The 20605-nt window shown below is 33.9% G+C and overlaps 3 protein-coding genes across 3 annotated transcripts in view; all 3 read right to left on the reverse strand.

Annotated features, from left to right (window-relative positions):
- LOC105767169 (putative pentatricopeptide repeat-containing protein At1g12700, mitochondrial) overlaps positions 1–13254 on the reverse strand; it is an 88990-nt gene extending 75736 nt beyond the window's left edge. Inside the window, exon 1 of the mRNA XM_052630110.1 lies at positions 12735–13254. Coding sequence (XP_052486070.1) covers positions 12735–13170 — 436 coding nt within the window. The 5' untranslated portion in view covers positions 13171–13254. The remainder of the gene's footprint in view (positions 1–12734) is intronic.
- Positions 2288–4561, reverse strand: LOC105766420 (pentatricopeptide repeat-containing protein At1g63330-like). Its single transcript, XM_012585886.2, has one exon. It carries the CDS (start codon positions 4469–4471, stop codon positions 2594–2596), a length of 1878 nt encoding a protein of 625 aa, XP_012441340.1. The 5' UTR covers positions 4472–4561; the 3' UTR covers positions 2288–2593.
- On the reverse strand, positions 11044–12087 carry LOC105766419 (pentatricopeptide repeat-containing protein At3g22470, mitochondrial). Its single transcript, XM_012585882.2, has one exon. The coding sequence runs from the start codon at positions 11935–11937 to the stop codon at positions 11188–11190; it is 750 nt and encodes a 249-aa protein (XP_012441336.2). The 5' UTR covers positions 11938–12087; the 3' UTR covers positions 11044–11187.
- Positions 13255–20605: the final 7351 nt, after the last annotated feature.

A 20605-nucleotide genomic window follows, 5' to 3' on the forward strand; every position in this document is an offset into this window, starting at 1 on the left:
TTATTTTATACTGATAGATAAAATTAGTAAAGGAAACTAAAATTTCTAATAATCATTTTCATCAAATATTTAATAAAATTTCTAATAACTATTTTTACTAAATGACTTAAAAATATAAATAAAAATTTATCTAAAATGTTCTTATATCAAAAGCTTAGGACATCAAAGCTAACAACTTTCATCATATTAGAACAATTATAAAATTTATCTCAATCACTCAACCTCAATTTATCTCCTTGAAATGTAATGTGCATTACCGTTGAAATTTTCTAAAACAAGCAAATATATTATTTTACCTCATTTTCGTTAAGAAGAAAATAATGGTGTAATCTTTGGGAAAAATAGAAGAGTAAATTATACCAACAGTCACTCAACTTTGATGTAGCTGAAAAAAATAGTCACTCTGGTTTCAATTCAGTTACTCAACTTTCGAAAAATAACAAAATAGTACTTTCAACTATTTCCCGTTACAGACGTAAACGGAAAAGTGACATGGCATTTAATGGAGGGTTAGCTATCATTTAAATAGCCCCGTAGCCCTAGCAGGGCAGCAGAAAAGAAGAAAAGAAAAAAAAAAAGGAGAAAAGAAGAAGAAGTAATGGACATACCTTAGCTACGACCGTTTTGTTCCTCCAAGGTAGAGCCACCACTCAGTTTGCTATTATCTGTTGAATCTTTGTCCCTTTTTTTCTTCTCTCTTTTTCTTTTTTTTTTCTTAACTCTAGTCACTGTCGTTCGTGGCCTTCTCTGGCCAACCGTCATTACCAAATGGCTCCTCTTTTTCTCTTCTCAAATCTCATTTCAGATTTCCCAATAAGCCTTCAAAATCTCAATATTAAAAACTTAAATCTTCGAACAAGGCTTCAACAGATCTACGTCGTCCACCGTCTGATCACCACCATATTCCGGCCACAGCTTTTTTTCGATCAACCATGACTCTTAACCACTCGGATCATTGAACTGGCTTGAGTTCTCCAACCCGCAAAACCCAAAATGGGTGTGGGTTTCTTCTCTTTTGATTCTCTTCTTTTTTTAGTTTTTTTTTTTACTTCCCTCTCTTGATGCGAGCCAATTTGGGATTCTTGCCCATTTTTTGCTGCTTTGATTTTGGATGCTTGCTATTTGGTATTTTTGTTTTTGCTGATTTTTGTTGTTTTGTCATCGATTTTGATTTGAAGCTTCATAACATCGCCACAAGCAGGAGCACCAACTAAACCGATGTCGATGAACGGGTTGTGACGGGATCCCCTTGACGTTAGCCCAATCAGCCATTTTGATGCCAAACTCAACATTTTCGCCGTCGATTTTTAATTTTCACTACTAAGGAAAAAAATCATGCTTCACGATAGTTAAGAACTTTTCTAGGTTCCGTCTGCCAAAATTTTTTCCCCAATTTTTTTCCCATTTTGGGCTTAATTTTAGATAAATTCCATGTCAATCTGCCACATCAACTAATTGGGTTAATTGGGTTTCCAATGTGGCAAGTTAATTGTCCACATCAGCGATCCCATTAAGACAATAATAGAATATATTAATAAATGATTGATTTGTCAGTTTTTTATAACGTTAGTGACTGTTTTGTTATTTTTCTAAAGTTGAGTGACTGAAATAAAATCTATGTGATTGTTTTGTCAACTACTCCAAAGTTAGTGATTATTGGTGTAATTTACCCAAAATAGAATTTATTGCATCTTTATTTCATTTTTAATAATTTACAATATTAAAATGATAAAATATATAAATTTATATTATTGTCTATTTATTTTTATAATTAAATTTAAATAAAATTATTTTAAAATATATTTAATTGAAATTCAGGTTAGGCCGGGTTGAAAACAAAAATGAATTCATTGATACACACAGCAATGGATCGTGGTTGTGGGGGTATACTTGAATTAAGCGATGTTGCTGGCTGCTTGAAGCTGAATTGTGGCTCATTTTGGACGGTTTGAATCTTCTTTGGATCCAAGGCTTTAGGCGTGTGGAGATTGTGAGCGAAAGTGCTGCTGCTGTCCGCATCATATTGGATGAGTCTGCTGCTGAGCAGAGTATATCGCACAATTCGAGTTCTTTAGAATCGGCAAAGGAAGGTCAAGATACATCACATTGTCCGGGTAGCCAATGCGTTTGGCCTAAGCAGGCTGCTGAATCCACCACCTGCTGCACTGAGGAGCATTCTTTGCAAGGACGGTACAGGGACTGTTGGGGATAGGCTGAAATCACTACCCTCCTTTATATAAACATTCAACCCTTTATTACTCAACACACGTAGATCAATGCCATTAAATCACCTTAAAATTTATTTCAATTCCTTTTATTCTCAACTCATGTTTACTTGTTCGTACAAATGCCCCTGCTTTAAAATTCACAAGCAATATTGGTTTTCCCCTAATTTCTTAACATCACCACCAAAAAGATCAAGAAGTTGCTAAGATCAAGATCAACAAGCTACACAAGTCAGAACAAAATCAACAATATTGAAAATAGACACTAAGCCTCATTCTAGTTTCCACAATCTTTTATCACTGTGCAATGGTTATGTACAACAGATTCACATTGCAAGTGATGATCTTTACACAATTTGTGAAACATTTCAGAGCAAGATTGATTTATTAGAGTATATGATAAGATCCATAAATAAGGTGGCAGTGAATATATCTGCAGAAAGGCCCTTACCAACCAATTCTGTAAGAAGTTGTGTTGCCTTTGAGGTATAGCTGTTGCGAAGGAACCCCCGAATCATTACATTATAACAGCAGCTATCAGGCAAACAGTCATTATCTCCCATGCTCCCAAAGAACCTGTATGCTTCATCTGGTAATCCCTCTTTACACAGTCCATTAATCATTATACGATATGTGACAACATTCGGTTTTAAACCATTGTCTGAGAGTTGCTGAAATAATTCCTTGGCAACTTTGATATGCCCAGCTTTGCACAACCCATCAATTAGGATATTATATGGGACAATATCAAGTTCCAACCCACCGCTCCTCAATGCTTGAAAAAGTTTCAATGCCTCCTCAATATGACCTGTTTTGCCTAAACCATTCAGCAAAATCGAACAAGTCACTATATTTGGAACTTGTCCAGAAGCAAGCATCTTTCTAAAAAGTTCACATGCAGTTGAAACTTTCCCTAACTGAAACATACTCTGCATAAGAGTGTTGTATGTGACAGTATCCGGGATTGGTCCCTTTCGAGATATTTCATGAAAGAGTTCCATTGCTTCGTCTAACCTTTTATCTTTGCAATATCCATTGATCATGGTGTTGTAAGTAACTATATTAGGCTCACAACCCTTCTCAATCATCAAGTTGAAAACTCTTCTAGCTTTATCCATTTCATTCTGCAAGCAATGACCATTAACTAATGCACTATAGGTAACAACATTAGGCTCAATGCCTCGCTTTATCATTGCATCAACAAAATCCTCAGCTTCAGAGACCATCCCTTCCTTGCAATGTGAATCAACCAATGTATTATACGTGACAACATTAGGCTCAATGCCTTGCTTTCTCATCATGTCAACAGTCTCTACAGCTTTAGAAATCGTTCCTTCCTTGCAAAGAGCATCAATCAATATAGTATATGTGACAATATTAAGTGAAATATTGTTATCAACCATTTCATTCAAAAGCCTTGTTGCCTCCTCCTGCTGGCCCAAATTACACATACCATGAATTAAGCAAGTGTAAGTAAAGATATTTGGTCTAATGCCCTTAACCTTCATTTCAGATAAGAGATTGAGAGCCTCCTGTAACAAGCCGTTCTTACAAAGGCAGTCAATGACAGTGCTATATGCTACAATATTGGGTTCATAACCTCTGCTTTCCATCAGCCTTAGAAACCTAACAGCTCTATCAGTATTGCCGGTCTTACACAACCCCTTAAGTACTGTACTGTAAACAATCAAATCAGGTTGATACCCTTTCTCAGTCATTTCATCGAACATACAAACGGCCTCAGAAATCTTACTTTGATTACAAAGCCCATTTATCAAAGTTGAAAAAGTTACAGCACTAGGCTCAACACCTAACTTCAGCATTTTCCCCAAAACAGAAAACCCAAAATCAATTCGACCTAATTGACAAAAGCAATTAATCAAGATGTTCATAGAATAAACATTATGGGAAACTCCCAATAATTCGATCTTTCTATACTTAGAAACAACAATGGCATAATGTTTCATCATAACAATGGCTCCTAATAATTTATTGAATTCCACAATTGAAGGCTTTGGGTACTTTTCAATCATCTTATTGAACAAAATCAAAGCATGATCAACATTATAGAAGCAGTGGTCTCTTTTTCCCTTTCCTCTAACAGGCATGGACATGGGTTTCTTACTTAGGCCTTCGATGTGGGTAGCAATGGTGTTAGAAGAAGAAGAAAAAGAGTGGAAATTAGAAAGATGGCTTCCAGCATTAACAACCGAACGAAGAATAAAAGAAGAAGGAAGCTTACCCATATCTTGAAAGCAGAAATGGCAGCGGCAGTAGCAGAAGAAGTGTAAATGCAGGGTTGCGAAGTGGTGTTTAGGGAAAGGGTTGGGAGCGTAATTTGGGTTTTTTATTTTTTTAATGGGAATAATATTTAATAAAAAAATTTAAACTTTATTTTTAAATGCAATCATCAATTATTATTAACTTATAAATCTTCCTTTTAAATTGATTAAAATTAACTTCAAAAGATTTAAAATTTATAAAATTTAAATTTAAATTTAACGATGAGATTATATATTATAGCGATATTATAGCGTGAGATAAAAAGCAAGCTAAACGCACTGCACCGCATCCAATTGTCCATCCAAACTCACCCTAAGACTCGATCTGCATCTCAGTTGGATCTTTGAATACTCGATCTGCATATTTTATTGTTTTATTAAAAAATAGATAAAATAATTCATAAGTTAGAATTTAAGACAACCGTTTTTTTTATTAATAATTTTACTATTTAATCTAACATACATAAAATTATTTATTTATTTTTAATAAATAAAACAAAAGTATAATCTAATCTTAATATAACAACTGGTGTTATACATACATGTTTAACTACATATAATATATCTATTGTTATATATACATAAAATATGAATATATAGTAATTATTATACAATTATGATATTATAATGTACTTTTATTAACAATATGCAACCTAAACCTTAAACATATTATAATATATACAATTAACATGATGCAAAGGAACAATTCATGACATTGACTTCAATTAGGGTTAAATCGAATTTTTCACAAAGTAGGGGAAAGAACGACAAAACCTGGTATAGGATTGAAAATACTTTGCAACCTATATTTGATGAGGTCATTAAGGTGGTGAAGTAAAAGGTTGGAATTAAAATAGTTAATTCAATCTTATAGTAGGTATTTAGGTCGAAATATAATTTTACCATTGTAATGATTTCGAAATATAATTTTAAGGGAATATTGAATATTTTCAAAAGTTTTGGCCCATTCGACACCATTATTGTCCTCCCCTAAAAAAAATCAAGATATTTTTTTATTGTGGGATCAAAGCAAATATCAAATCCTAACCCAATGTAATAACTATGAAGAAAGAAAGAGAAGAAAAGGAAAAATTAGAAGAATAAAGAAAAGAAGTAATGTGGTTTATTTTATTTTGATAGATAAAATTAGTAAAGGAAACTAAAAATTTCTAATAATCATTTTCACCAAATATTTAATAAAATTTCTAATAATTATTTTTACTAAATGACTTAAAAAATATAAATAAAAATTTATCTAAAATGTTCTTATATCAAAAGCTTAGGACATCAATGTAACACCCCTTACCCGTATCCAACACCGGAATAGGGTACGGGGTATTAACATGCTTTTATAACTCTTCACAATATATCCTCAAAATATTATAATCTTAATAAATAGGGCCTACGAGACCCGATACATACTCATGCAATTCAATGCTTCATTTCCATTTCATTCAATTTGCAATTTTTCATGCTCACAATTTAAATCATATCACTGGCAATTTCCATTTAATTCACATACCATTCAATGTCATTAAGTTTAACACTAATACGTATTTACCATTTAACTCAACGTTTATCGATTATACCATTCATTAATACATTTAAGAAATTCTCAATTTTGCAATGAAAATATCACTTTAGCTTAAATAACAACATCATCCTGGTATAAATACACTACCACTTATCCATTTACTTTAATTCTTTTGGGCCCATTTGTCACTTACCATCCTTAATCAAATTAGGGAACGGTTATGGAAAATTGAGTACTTCACTCCCACTTTGCCATAATATAACTATGGTCTTACGTATGATCACTTATCACTTGTCCCTAATCAGATAAGTGTAGCTAAAACTACCACTTATCACTTGTCACTTGTCACTGATCAGATAAGTGTAGCTGAAGCTACCACTTATCACTTGCCACTTGTCACTGATCAGAAGTACTCAAATTCAGCGTTCCGCTCAATTTGATCATTTATTCAGTTTTCGTATTTTTATTTTATTCTCATTTATATTTCATCATACATTATATAATTCATGAAATTAACATTTAATCATTAAATTTTAGCCATATGAACTTACTATTTCATTACCTTTCCACCCTTTTCATGATCACAGCATATTTTCAATTAGGCGCTTACTATTTCAATGCATAACTTATAAATTTAACGTGGCATAATCTAGCTACTACTTGGCTAAAGCCTAAGCATGTACACCAAATATGTTAGCCAAATACACATATAGCATAAGCATTATAAGCATGGATGAGCACAACATTTATTCATGTATCATGCTTACCAACATGTGTTAATTCATAAACCATTCATGACATTATTTCAAGCCAAATCATATTCCGAATATACCATACACACATACAATGAAACTTTATTTTCACACATGAGCTTAAACCATGACCAATAATGCACAAATATAAGCATCATTTCTATTTCATCGTTTATCAATTATAATCAAGCTTATGACCAATTATACATAAATCATTCATATATTTCCCAATTTTCCTCCTCCTCCTATCCATTCCACATCCTTAATGTGTATAACACACTTAAACAACATCAACTATAATTTCACTATTCACTCACATGTATATTCAAAGCTATTTATCCGAGTCAGAGTCACTAAATTATTTTTATCTGGAGCTACAGAGCTTTAAATTAAGATCCGTTAATTTTCCCTAAAACTAGACTCATATACCTTATTACCATAAAATTTTCAGAATTTTTTGGTTCAGCCAAATAGTACAGTTTATACTTTAAAGTTTCTCCTATTTTACTGTCTGACAGTTCCGACCACTCTTCACTAAAAATGAATTATCTAATTGTACAGAATTTGGATGATGTTTCGGTTTGTTTCCTCTGAAAAAGACTCATTAAGGATTCTAAAAATATAAATTATAACTCATAATTATTTTTATTCAATTTTTTATGATTTTCCAAATTCAGAACAGGGGAACCCAAAATCATTCTGACATTTTCTCACAAAATTTATTATATCTCATAATTTACAATTCCATTGCTTACACGTTTCTTCTATGAGAAACTAGACTCAATAAGCTTTAATTTCATATTTTATTCACCCTTTAATTCAATTCCCACAATTTTTGGTGGTTTTTCAAAGTTAAACCACTGCTGCTGTCCAAAACTGTTTTAGTGCAAAATGTTCATTTCCATTTTGCCCCAAATTTCACAGTTTATACAATTCAGTCCTTGCTAAATTAACCCATCAATTAAGCTAATTTTTCTCAATTAGTACTTTACCTAGACATTATAAGTTATTTCACAACTATTGAAATTCAAAATTTCCACATATAACCCTAACTTCAAACTCTTTTACTATTAGGTCCCAAACATTCACTTTCTATTCAATTCTTTCAATAAAATCAGCATATGAACAATTTAAAACTCTAATTCCATGCTAAATCATCATATAATTCCAGCATGTATTCATAGCAACTTTCAACTTCTTTCATAGAATCAAAAACTAATGAATTCAACAAGTGGGCCTAGTTGTAAAAGTCACAAAAACACAAAAATTTCAAGAAATAATCAAGAATTGAACTTACTTGCAGTAAAAATATGAAGAAGCTGCTTAAGGAGACCCTTCTATGGTGTTTTAGCTGATGAGAATGCAGAAAAATAAAGAGAAATTTAGATAATTCCACTTTGATCCTAACTTTATTAAGTAAATTTTGCAATATTCCAATTTTACCCTTAATTCTCCTTACTTTGTCACTGATTTCATGCATTTGCCGTCCAGCCAAATAGACATTGGGTCTATTTGTCTTTTAAGCCCTCTTCCTTTTATCATTTAAGCTATTTAATCATTTCCCATAATTTTGTATTTGTTACAATTTAGTCCTTTTTGTTCAATTAATTATCGGAACTTTAAAATTTCTTAACAAAACTTTAATACTAACTTTTTAACACTCCATAAATATTTATAAAAATATTTATGGCTCGGTTTAAAATCTTCGAGGTCTCGATACCTCATTTTCGATTCTAATTATTTTAATATTTATTTCTAGTGCACTATTCACTATTTCAAAAATTTTCCTAACTTCAGATTTAACTTATACTCACTAAATTAATAATATTTTCTATCCATTTGTCGAATTTAGTGATCTCGAATCACCATTCCGACACTTCTGAAAATTCAGGCCATTACATTTTTTCCTCGTCAAATTTGTGGTCTCAAAACCACTGTTCCGACTAGACCCAAAATTGGGCTATTACAATCAAAGCTAACAACATTCATCAGATCAGAACAATTATAAAATTTATCTCAATCACTCAACCTCAATTTATCTCCTTGGAATGTAATGTGCATTACCATTGACATTTTCTAAAGCAAGCAAATATATTATTTTACCTCATTTTCATTAAAAAGAAAATAATGGTGTAATGTTTGGAAAAAATAGAAGGGTAAATTATACCAACAGTCACTCAACTTTGATGTAGCTGAAAAAATAGCTACTCTGGTTTCAATTCAGTCACTCAACTCTCGAAAAATAACAAAATAGTACTTTTAACTATTTTTCGTTGCAGACGTAAATGGAAAAGTGACATGGCATTTAATGGATGGTTAGCTATCATTTAAACAGCCACATAGCCCTAGCAAGGCAGCAGAAAAGAAGAAAAGAAAAAAAATGAGAAAAGAAAAAGAAGAAGAAATGGACATACCTTAGCTACGACCGTTTTGATCCTCCAAGGTAGAGCCACCACTCAGTTTGCTATTATCTGTTGAATCTTTGTCCCTTTTTTTCTTCTCTCTTTTTCTTTTTTTTTTCTTAACTCTAGTCACTGTCGTTCGTGGCCTTCTCTGGCCAACCGTCATTACCAAATGGCTCCTCTTTTTCTCTTCTCAAATCTCACTTCAGATTTTCCAATAAGCCTTCAAAATCTTAATATTAAAAACTTAAAGCTTCGAACAAGGCTTCAACAGATCTTCGCCGTCCACCGTCTGATCACCACCATATTTCGGCCACAGCTTTTCTTCGACAAACCATGACTCTTAACCACTCGGATCATCGAACTGGCTTGAGTTCTCTAACCCGCAAAACCAAAAATGGGTGTGGGTTTCTTCTCTTTTGATTCTCTTCTTTTTTTTAGTTTTTTTTTACTTCCCTCTCTTAATGCAAGCCAATTTGGGATTCTTGCCCATTTTTTACAGGTTTGATTTTGGATGCTTGCTATTTGGTATTTTTGTTTTTGCTGATTTTTGTTGTTTTGTCATCGATTTTGATTTGAAGCTTCATAACATCGCCACAACCAGGAGCACCAACTAAACCGATGCCGATGAACAGGTTGTGACAGGATCCCCTTGACGTTAGCCCAATCAGCCGTTTTGATGCCAGACTCAACATTTTCGCCGTCGATTTTTAATTTTCAGCACTATGGAAAAAAATCATGCTTCACGATAGTTAAGAGCTTTTTTAGGTTCCGTCTGCCAAAATTTTTTCCCCAATTTTTTTTCCTATTCTAGGCCTAATTTTAGGTAAATTCCATGTCAATCTGCCACATCAACTAATTGGGTTAATTGGGTTTCCAAAGTGGCAACTTAATTGTCCACATCAGCGATCCCATTAAGACAATAATAGAAAATGTTAATAAACAACTGATTTGTCAATTTTTTATAACGTTAGTAACTGTTTTGTTATTTTTCTAAAGTTGAGTGACTGAAATAAAATCTGTAATTATTTTGTCAACTATCCCAAAGTTAGAGACTATTGGTGTAATTTACCCAAAATAGAGTTTATTGCATCTTTATTTCATTTTTAATAATTTACAATATTAAAATGATAAACTATATAATTTTATATTATTATCTATTTATTTTATAATTAAATTTAAATAAAATTATTTTAAAAATATTTAATTGAAATTCAGGTTAGGCCGGGTTGAAAACAAAAATAAATTCATTGATACACACAGGAATGGATCGTGGTTGTGGGAGTATACTAGAAATATGGGATGTTGCTCGCTGCTTGAAGCTGAATTGTGGCTCATTTTGGACGGTTTGAATCTTCTTTGGATCCAAGGCTTTAGGCGTGTGGAGATTGTGAGCGACAGTGCTGCTGCTATCCGCATCAGATTGGATGAGTCTGCTGCTAAGCAGAGTATATCGCACAATTCGAGTTCTTTAGAATCGGCAAAGGAAGGTCAAGATACATCACATTGTCCGGGAAGCCAATGCGTTTGGCCTAAGCAGGCTGCTGAACCACCACCTGCTGCACTGAGGAGCATTCTTTGCAAGGACGGTACAGGGACTGTTGGGGATAGGCTGAAATCACTACCCTCCTTTATATAAACATTCAACCCTTTATTACTCAACACACGTAGGTCAATGCCATTAAATCACCTTAATATTTATTTCAATCCCTTTTATTCTCAACTCATGTTTAGTTGTTCCTACAAATGCCCCTGCTTTAAAATTCACAAGCAATATTGGTTTTCCCCTAATTTCTTAACATCACCACCAAAAATATCAAGGAGTTGGTAAGATCAAGATCAACAAGCTACACAAGTCAGAACAAAATCAACAATATTGAAAATAGACACTAAACCTCATTCTAGTTTCCACAATCTTTTATCACTGTGCAATGGTTATGTACAACTGATTCACAATGCAAGTGATGATCTTTACACAATTTGTGAAACATTTCAGAGCAAGATTGATTTATTAGAGTATATGATAAGATCCATAAATAAGGTGGCAGTGAATATATCTGCAGAAAAGCCCTTACCAACCATTTCCGTAAGAAGTTGTGTTGCCTTTGAGGTATAGCTGTTGCGAAGGAACCCCCGAATCATTACATTATAACAGCAGCTATCAGGCAAACAGTCATTATCTCCCATGCTCCCAAACAACCTGTATGCTTCATCTGGCAATCCCTCTTTACACAGTCCATTAATCATTATACGATATGTGACAACATTCGGTTTTAAACCATTGTCTGAGAGTTGATGAAATAATTCCTTGGCAAATTCGATATGCCCAGCTCTGCACAACCCATCAATTAGGATACTATATGGGACAATATCAAGTTCCAACCCACTGTTTCGCATTGCTTGAAAAAGTTTCAATGCCTCCTCAATATGACCTGTTTTGCGTAAACCATTCAGCAAAATCGAACAAGTCACTAGATCTGGAACTTGTCCAGAAGCAAGCATCTTTCTAAAAAGTTCACATGCAGTTGAAACTTTCCCTAACAGAAACATACTCTGCATAAGAGTGCTGTATGTGACAGTATCCGGGATTTGTCCCTTTCGATATATTTCATGAAAGAGTTCCATTGCTTTGTCTAACCTCTTAGCTTTGCAATATCCATTGATCATGGTGCTGAAAGTAACTATATCAGGTGCACAACCCTTCTCAATCATCAAGTTGAAAACTCTTCTAGCTTTATGCATTTCATTCTGCAAGCAATGGCCGTTGATTAATGCACTATAGGTAACAACATTAGGCTCAATGCCTCACTTTATCATCGCGTCAATGATATCCTCAGCTTTAAAAACCATCCCTTGCTTGCAATGTGCATCAACCAATGTATTATACGTGACAACATCAGGCTCAATGCCTCGTTTTATCATTGCATCAACAATATCCTCAGCTTCAGAGACCATCCCTTCCTTGCAATGCCCATCAACCAATGTACTATACATGACAACATCAGGCTCAATGCCTTGCTTTCTCATTGTGTCAACGATCTCTACAGCTTTAGAAATTGTTCCTTCCTTGCAAAGAGCATCAACCAAAGTATTATACGTGACAATATTAAGTGAAATATTGTTATCAACCATTTCATTCAAAAGCCTTGTTGCCTCCTCCTGCTGGCCCAAATTACACATACCATGAATTAAGCAAGTGTAAGTAGAGATATCTGGTCTAATGCCTTTAACCTTCACTTCGGAGAAGAGATCGAGAGCCTCCTGTAACAAACCGTTCTTACAAAGGCAGTCAATGACAGTGCTATATGCTACAATATCGGGTTCATAAGCTCTGCTTTCCATCAGCCTTAGAAACCTAACAGCTCTATCAGTATTGCCGGTCTTACACAACCCCTTAAGTACTGTATTGTAAACAATCAAATTAGGTTGATACCCTTTTTCAGTCATTTCATCGAACATAAAAACGGCCTCAGAAATCTTACTTTGATTACAAAGTCCATTAATCAAAGTTGAAAAAACTACAACATCAGGCTCAACACCTAACTTCAGCATTTTCCCCAAAACAGAAAACCCAAAATCAATTCGACCTAATTGACAAAAGCAATTAATTAAGATGCTCATAGAATAAACATCATGGGAAACTCCAAATAATTCGATCTGTCTATACTTAGAAACAACAATGGCATAATGTTTCATCTTAACAATGGCTCCTAATAATTTATTGAATTCCACAATTGAAGGCTTTGGGTACTTTTCAATCATCTTATTGAACAAACTCAAAGCATGATCAACATTATCGAAGTGGTGGTCTCTTTTTCCCTTTCCTCTAACAGGCATGGACATGGGTTTCTTACTTAGGCATTCGATGTGGGTAGCAATGGTGTTAGAAGAAGAAGAAAAAGAGTGGAAATTAGAAAGATGGCTTCCAGCATTAACAACGGAACGAAGAATAAAAGAAGAAGGAAGCTTACGCATATCTTGAAAGCAGAAATGGCAGCGGCAGTAGCAGAAGAAGTGCAAATTTTGGGTTGCGAAGTGGTGTTTAGGGAAAGGGTTGGGAGCGTAATTTGGGTTTTTTATTTTTTTAATGAGAATAATAATATATAATAAAAAAATTAAACTTTATTTTGAAATGCAATCTTCAATTATTATTAACTTATAAATCTTCCTTTTAAATTTAATAAAATTACTATTTACTTTTAAATGGAATATTAACTTCAAAAGATTTTTAGACTAACTTTAATAAAATTTATTAAATTTATCCATAACTGCATATAATTTGATTTCAACAAAACCATAAACATTTGATTTTTTTTAAAAATATATTTTATATATAAAAAATTCACTCAAAAGTGTGTAATAATTTAGTATAATATATATTTTTATAATTTATATTTTTATAATCTATAAATTATAAGCTATAATTTATAACTTCAAAAGATTTTTAGACTAACTTTAATAAAATTTATTAAATTTATCGCTAACTGCATATAATTTGATTTCAACATAACCATAACCATCTCAGTGCAATATCAAATATGCAGTAGGGCCTTAGCCCATCACAATATCAGTAGAAGTCATGCAGGATTCAGTAACAAAGTCTTACCCAACCAGCCTCTACACACCATCTCCGTCCAACCCTACACTTCATGTGGGGATCAAATCAACCCACCCATCCCTACACTCCAGGTAGTACCAGAAGCGACAAAAAATAGTAATTTGCAGCTGAGTTGCCAGTATGTTAGGCTTAAGAGCCTTTGAGTACACTTCCTCCAAATATAATCAACCCAACCCCATGCAATGCAACATACAAGTCATGACATGCTATCTCAGGACATCAATACATATAACCAGTCAGTATACAAGCACACTATCATCATGCTCAACACATATATAAATCAAACAGTCAGTTCGTACAATTAGGGGTCTAAGTGATGCTTATCGACCCTACAGTAGGTTCACAGTTGACTTGGGTGACCTGTGCAACCTTAGCAATCAATTCAGTAAAAATGGGCACACACGCCCATGTGGTATGCCAGTGTGGGCCCACATGCCCGTGTGGCACACTCAGCTCAAATTGGCCTTGGTTGCGTGGCCCATTTTTAATGTAACTCGTGCTAGCTAAATATTCATATATGTTTTCACTATTTACTTATATGCTCCTTCAAAGCTGTCTACTTGAGTCACTGTTACTAAATTCTTTATATCTTAAGCTACAGAATTCCAAATTAAGATCCGCTTGATGTATTTGAAACTAGACTCAAATACCTTTCTACCATAAAATTTTCAGAATTTTTGGTTTAACCAATAAGTACAGTAAAATCTTCAAACCTACCCCTATTTTGCTGTCTGACAGCTTCCACCTTTCTTTGCTAAAATATAATTACCTCTTAGTACAAAATTTAGATGATGTTTCCATTTGTTTCTACTGAAAATAGACTCATTAATAACTTAAACAAGTAAATTTTAAGCCCTAATTATTTTTCTCCAATTTTTGATGATTTTCCAAAATCAGAACGGGGGAACCCGAATTCATTCTGACATTGTCTCACAAAGTTTATTATATCTCATAATTTACATTTCCATTACTTACACCGTTTCTTCTAAGAGAAACTAGACTGAATAAATTTTAATTCCATATTTTTTCATCCTATACTTCGATTTCCATAATTTATGGTGATTTTTCAAATTTAGCCTATTGCTGTTGTTCAAACAGCAAGCAATTTTGGCTTTTCGCCGAATCCCTTCTTCTTTTTTTTTTTAACAGATAAATTCAGTAGGTTCAACAGATAAATTTTTAACAAATGCTAATTTCGTGCATCTATATGAATGTGTAGAGCCAGGATCAATTAATGCAATAACATTAGTGTCATAAAGAGAAAATGTACCCGTAATTATATCAGGAGAGGACGCCTCTTCACGAGCTCGAATAGCATATGTTCTTGCGGGTGCTCTAACATCTGATCTAATTGCTGAATCTCTGGATACACCTCTGTTGCTCGCTTCTACTGCTGGGTTTCTCTGCGGTCTACCTCTGATAGGAGCATTTCCTGATCTCGCACTCATTATCTCTTCTCTTTTACTTGTTTCAGGACAATCTCGAATAAAGTGATCTGACGCTCCACATCTAAAACAAACATTTTCACCTGCTCTACACTCATCGGGGTGGCGTCTCCCACATTGAGGACATTCTGGCCTAGGAGGTCGAGTACTGCCCATGCTTACAACTGTAGTGGTTTGAGCTCTAGAACCCTCGAATCTTCTACCCCTGCTTCGGCTAGAATATCTAGCTGGAAAATGTGATCTGCTAGAGAGCTCCCTAGACCTCTTAGACGTAGACTAAAATGATTTACTCATTTGCCTCTTCTTTGTATCCTGCGTTCTGGCTTCAGCTTTGCTCTTCTCTTTTTCTTTTAACAATTCTTCTACTTTACAGGCTCTTTCTACCAGAACAACAAACTCTCTGATTTCCAATACACCCACTGATAGTCGGATGTCATCATTAAGCCCATCTTCAAATCTCTTGCACATGTTAGCTTCAGTGGATACAAATTCCCGTGCATACTTACTAAGTCTGACAAATTCGCGTTCATATTCAGTCACAGACATCTTACCTTATTTTAGCTCAAGAAACTCCTTCCTTTTCTGATCTATAAATCTCTGACTGATGTACTTCTTTCGGAACTCCTCCTGAAAGAAATCCCAGGTAACCCTCTCACTCGGTACTACTGACACGAGGGTCTTCCACCAATGGTAGGCTGAATCTCGAAGAAGTGAAACAACACACTTCATACATTCTTCCGGAGTACAAGATAATTCTTCAAAAACCCTAATGGTATTCTCAAGCCAGAATACTGCTTTTTCTGCATCATCATCTTTGGTAGCCCGAAATTCTTCAGCCCCTTGCTTCCTAATCTTATCAACAGGTGGACTCTCCCTGATAAATATACCTGCAGTTGGGGAAGCTACATGGGGAACCTGTGAATCTTGAGGGGGTGGAGGTCTTATAGCCGGATTCGTACGTACGAACTCGGCAAACCAATCATTCATGGCTTGGAAGAAGGCTTCTCTAGCTCCTCCTCCCTGTCTAACTATGCCGGTCTTTCACTAACATTAACATCTAGTGGCGCCGTCCCTTCTACGGAAGCAGGCGCATTACTCTCTACTTCATCTGTACTAGCTCGTTTAGGATCCATAACTATAAAAGAAAACATTTTAAAATCGTCAAGAGTCGTCACACTATCAAATATATAAGTATGGCATGTATAGGTAGACTTTTATTCATACTGCATATTTCCGAGAACCGACTAAACCTGCTCTGATACCAATAAAATGTAACACCCCTTACCCGAGACCATTGCAGGAGTCGAGCACGAGGCATTACGTAACTTATCTTACTAATTCGGAGCATAAAAATTTACTTTGCAAATTAATTTCACTATTTACAGCAAAGCTGTCCAATCGCGCAGCAGTTACTCAATTAATTATAACTCGATCTACGGAACTCGAAATTTAACTCCATCAATTTTACCTAAAACTAGACTCATATATATACTTGCCATAAAATTTTTAGAATTTTTAGTTCAGCCAATTAGTACAGTTTATTAGTTAAAGTCTCACTTGTTTCACCATTCGACTGTTCTGACCTCTTGTTACTAAAAATAAGTTTTCTCATTATATCATTTTCATATGCTGTTCCCACTTTTTCCTACAGAAGATAGACTCATTAAGGAATCTAATCATGTAAATTTCAACTCATAACCATTTTTTTAAAATTTTTAATTATTTTCTAAACTCATAACAGGGGACTCCAAAAATAGTTCTGACCCTATCTTACTAAAATTCACATATCTTAAAATATAAATTTCCTTTTGCTACATCGTTATTTTTACATGAAAATAGACTCAACAAGCTTTAATTCCATATATAATTTAGCCTCTAATTCATTTTATACCATCCTAGGTGATTTTTCAAAGTCACATTACAGTGTTGCCTGAATTCTGTTTCTTTGCAAAATTTTATCCTTTCATGATTTCCATGTATAATTTATCACTTAGACTTTCATAACAACAAACACCTTCATACTTAACCATTTTAATGATCATACATCATCAAATGCTCACATCATTCATTAGCAAAATCATAATCACAAACTTACAAAATAACTAAATCCCTATACATGCCATAAACGTGTTTCGACATAAAATACCGAGCAGTTGTGGTTGATAGTGTGGACGATCTCCGACTTCTTTAGGATCCTTGAAGTAGCTTTGCAATACTATAAGAGAAAGAGAAATAAAAGAAGTAAGCATAAAGCTTAGTAAGTTTACTAGCAAATAAATAACAATATTTAACTTAAATAATTAAACTCAATGTCTATATCTCTAGTTTACTCTTTAGTTAATCTCATACTAGTTCTCTTACTTGTTTACTTAGAATACTTGTGTGCATAACTTACTCAACTCTTGCTGCATCGTTGAACATCAATTGATAGTATAATAAGTTCTTAACTCTTATAACTTACCTGAGCTTGCCATTTATGCTTTAAACTGAACTTTCAAGAACATGATTCGTTTACAAGCCCGTTGAGCTACATTGGAATAATAAGGATACTCGGGTCTCTTTTGATAATAACATGCCAAAGCCATGTCCCAGACATGGTCTTACATGGGATGTTCTCATGTTGGTGCCCATGCCATGTCTCAGACATGGTCTTATAGGGGACCTCTCATCTCGGTGCCAACGCCATGTCCCAGACATGGTCTTATATGGGACCTCTCGTCTTGGTGCCAACGCCATGTCCCAGACATGGTCTTACATGGGACCTCTCGTCTCGGTGCCCATGCCACGTCCCAGACATGGTCTTACAGGGGACCTCTCATGATCTTAAGGATGCCAATGCCATGTCCCAGACATGGTCTTACATGGGATCTCTTTACCCAAATGTCATGACATTTGTATCCAGTACCATCCTTATGTATCAACGGGGCTTTTTAATTTTTATTCTCTATCATCTCATGCTTGGATCATCATCAAATAAATTCATAAAATAAATTCATAATTGCTGGAAAATAACAGCATTAATAATAAATATTGAAATATTGCATTTATTTACCGTAAACTTACCTCGGTATCAAATATAGTCCAATTCAACAACTTAGTCTTCAACTTTATTCTTCCCTTTGTCTAACCTCGAGTTTCGTTCTTCTTGATCTAAAATAGCAAATTTAACTTATTTAATACTCACATTCATCAAAAAAAGCCCTCGACTCTAACTTTTCAAAATTACGATTTTGCCCCTAAACTTTTACATAATTACATTTTTGCCCCAAGGCTCGGAAATTAAACTTCATCTCTTATTCTTATGTTTTATGACATGATGAACATTTTTCCCTTCTATGGCAACATCAAATTCCCACTCTAACATGTACTTATGAACATTAGGTATTTTTACCGATTATGTCGTTTTACTCGTTTTCGCTTAAAATCGCTTAGCAAAAATTGTTTAACATAATTTCTAGCTTCATATTCTATCATAAAACATCAAAATAAACACTTTTAACCTATGGGTATTTTTCCAAATAAAAACCCTAGGTTAAATATTGCTAAAATAAGCTAAATTAAGCTACTGGGATCTCAAAAACGTAAAGAACATTAAAAACGGGGCTTGGGATCACTTACTATGGAGCTTGGAAGCTTGAAAACCATAACTATGGCTTCCCCCTTTGCTGATTTCGTCCTAATGAAGAAGATGATGATTTTTGCCATCTTTTTCCCTTTTAATTATTTTTATTACTAGATTACCAAATTGCCCCTAACTTACAAATTTTCTATTTCACTTATCTTATGTCCATTTTTGTCTACCAAGTTACCAATGGTCTAATTACAATATAAGGACCTCAAATTTAAAGTTTCATAACAATTGGGCACCTCTAACATGTAGAACTCAACTTTTGCACTTTTTACAATTTAGTCCTTTTGACTAAATTGAGTGCCCAAACGTTAAAATTTTCGAACAAAATTTTCACGAAATCATTTTGTGAAATTGTAGACCATAAAAATATAAGAAAAATAAAATTTTCCTCATCGGATTTGTGGTCCCAAAACTACTGTTCCGATAATCTTAAATTTGAGTCATTACAGAAAGAGAGCAGAAATTCAGTAGCAGTGAAGAAAGAAACGACAAGAGGGTGGAGGGATTTTGGGAAAAGTAAAAGAAAAGAAAGAAAAAGATAAACAAAATATTTGATAACCACCCCAATCCCTTATTTCTCTCCATCAAACTCACCATTAAATCCACTACTCAGATTTTTAGTCCATCTCAAACTCTCCTGGACGCACGAGCAACACCAAGATTTGAACACAGAACCTCCTTCACACCAACTCTCAATTTATCCACCAAACCAACAGCCCATTCTATTAATTATTTTCCAACTTTTACTTAAAAGCCTACTGATCAAAGATTATTCATAAAAATACCAAAATTTGCCCAAGTCCTGGCTTGAACTTGAGACCTCCCAAACACACCTAGAATACATAACCACTAAAGTAAACAAATAATTCGTGTCACACATTCACAATACCCAAAATTAAAATTTTGGGGCGTTACACTACAGATCATATCTATTTTTTAAAATTATAATTGATATTACTATGACGATACTTTTATGCTTTCATAATTTTATATCATCTTCAAATAGAAATAATTATAAATTACAAATCAAAGAATTAAACACGCACTGAATAGTATTAAAATGTAAATTTAATATCACTTCGCCTATATTCATCATTGAATAAACAATAATTCAAGTTGATTAGGCACGGGTCAAAAATAAACATTTTTAGGTTCGGTGATTGGTTCGGATAGCGGCCCAAACCTAGCTCTTGGTTAAATTAACATTTTTTATACTCAATTAGACATCACATAGTTGATTGATACATTATAAAAATATAGGGGTCTTAGTGATACTCAATTAGGCCCTTATAAGGGATGGTATGCATGTGAATAAATAGTTTTAAATTAAATGAAATTTTATGGTCCGTTTTTGTATGGTTGCCTGTGTTAAGATTGGTAATGCCTCGTATCTTGTCCCGGCGTCGAACACAGGTAAGGAGTGTTACATCTAGTATACTTAAGGCCCTTACATTGTACATAAAAATTCAATTTTTTTTATTCAACTTCTTTTTTGAGTTAATAAATTACTTTTGAGTTTTTATTTTCAAAGATTTTCTCTTTAGTTTTCTTTTAGAAAATTTTTAACAATATTTTCAGATTGCGGGGATAACTTTCATTTTTTTTATCTAACTTGGATTCGTTTACGTTCTAGGTTTGTGTCAAAATCCAAGTTTATTTTTAAACCTCTGGAGCCTTAAGTCAATTCTACAACTTGAACAAACTGACGATCCTCTT

Source organism: Gossypium raimondii, chromosome 5 (genome assembly GCF_025698545.1).
Source record: "Gossypium raimondii isolate GPD5lz chromosome 5, ASM2569854v1, whole genome shotgun sequence".
NCBI classification, from domain to species: domain Eukaryota; kingdom Viridiplantae; phylum Streptophyta; class Magnoliopsida; order Malvales; family Malvaceae; genus Gossypium; species Gossypium raimondii.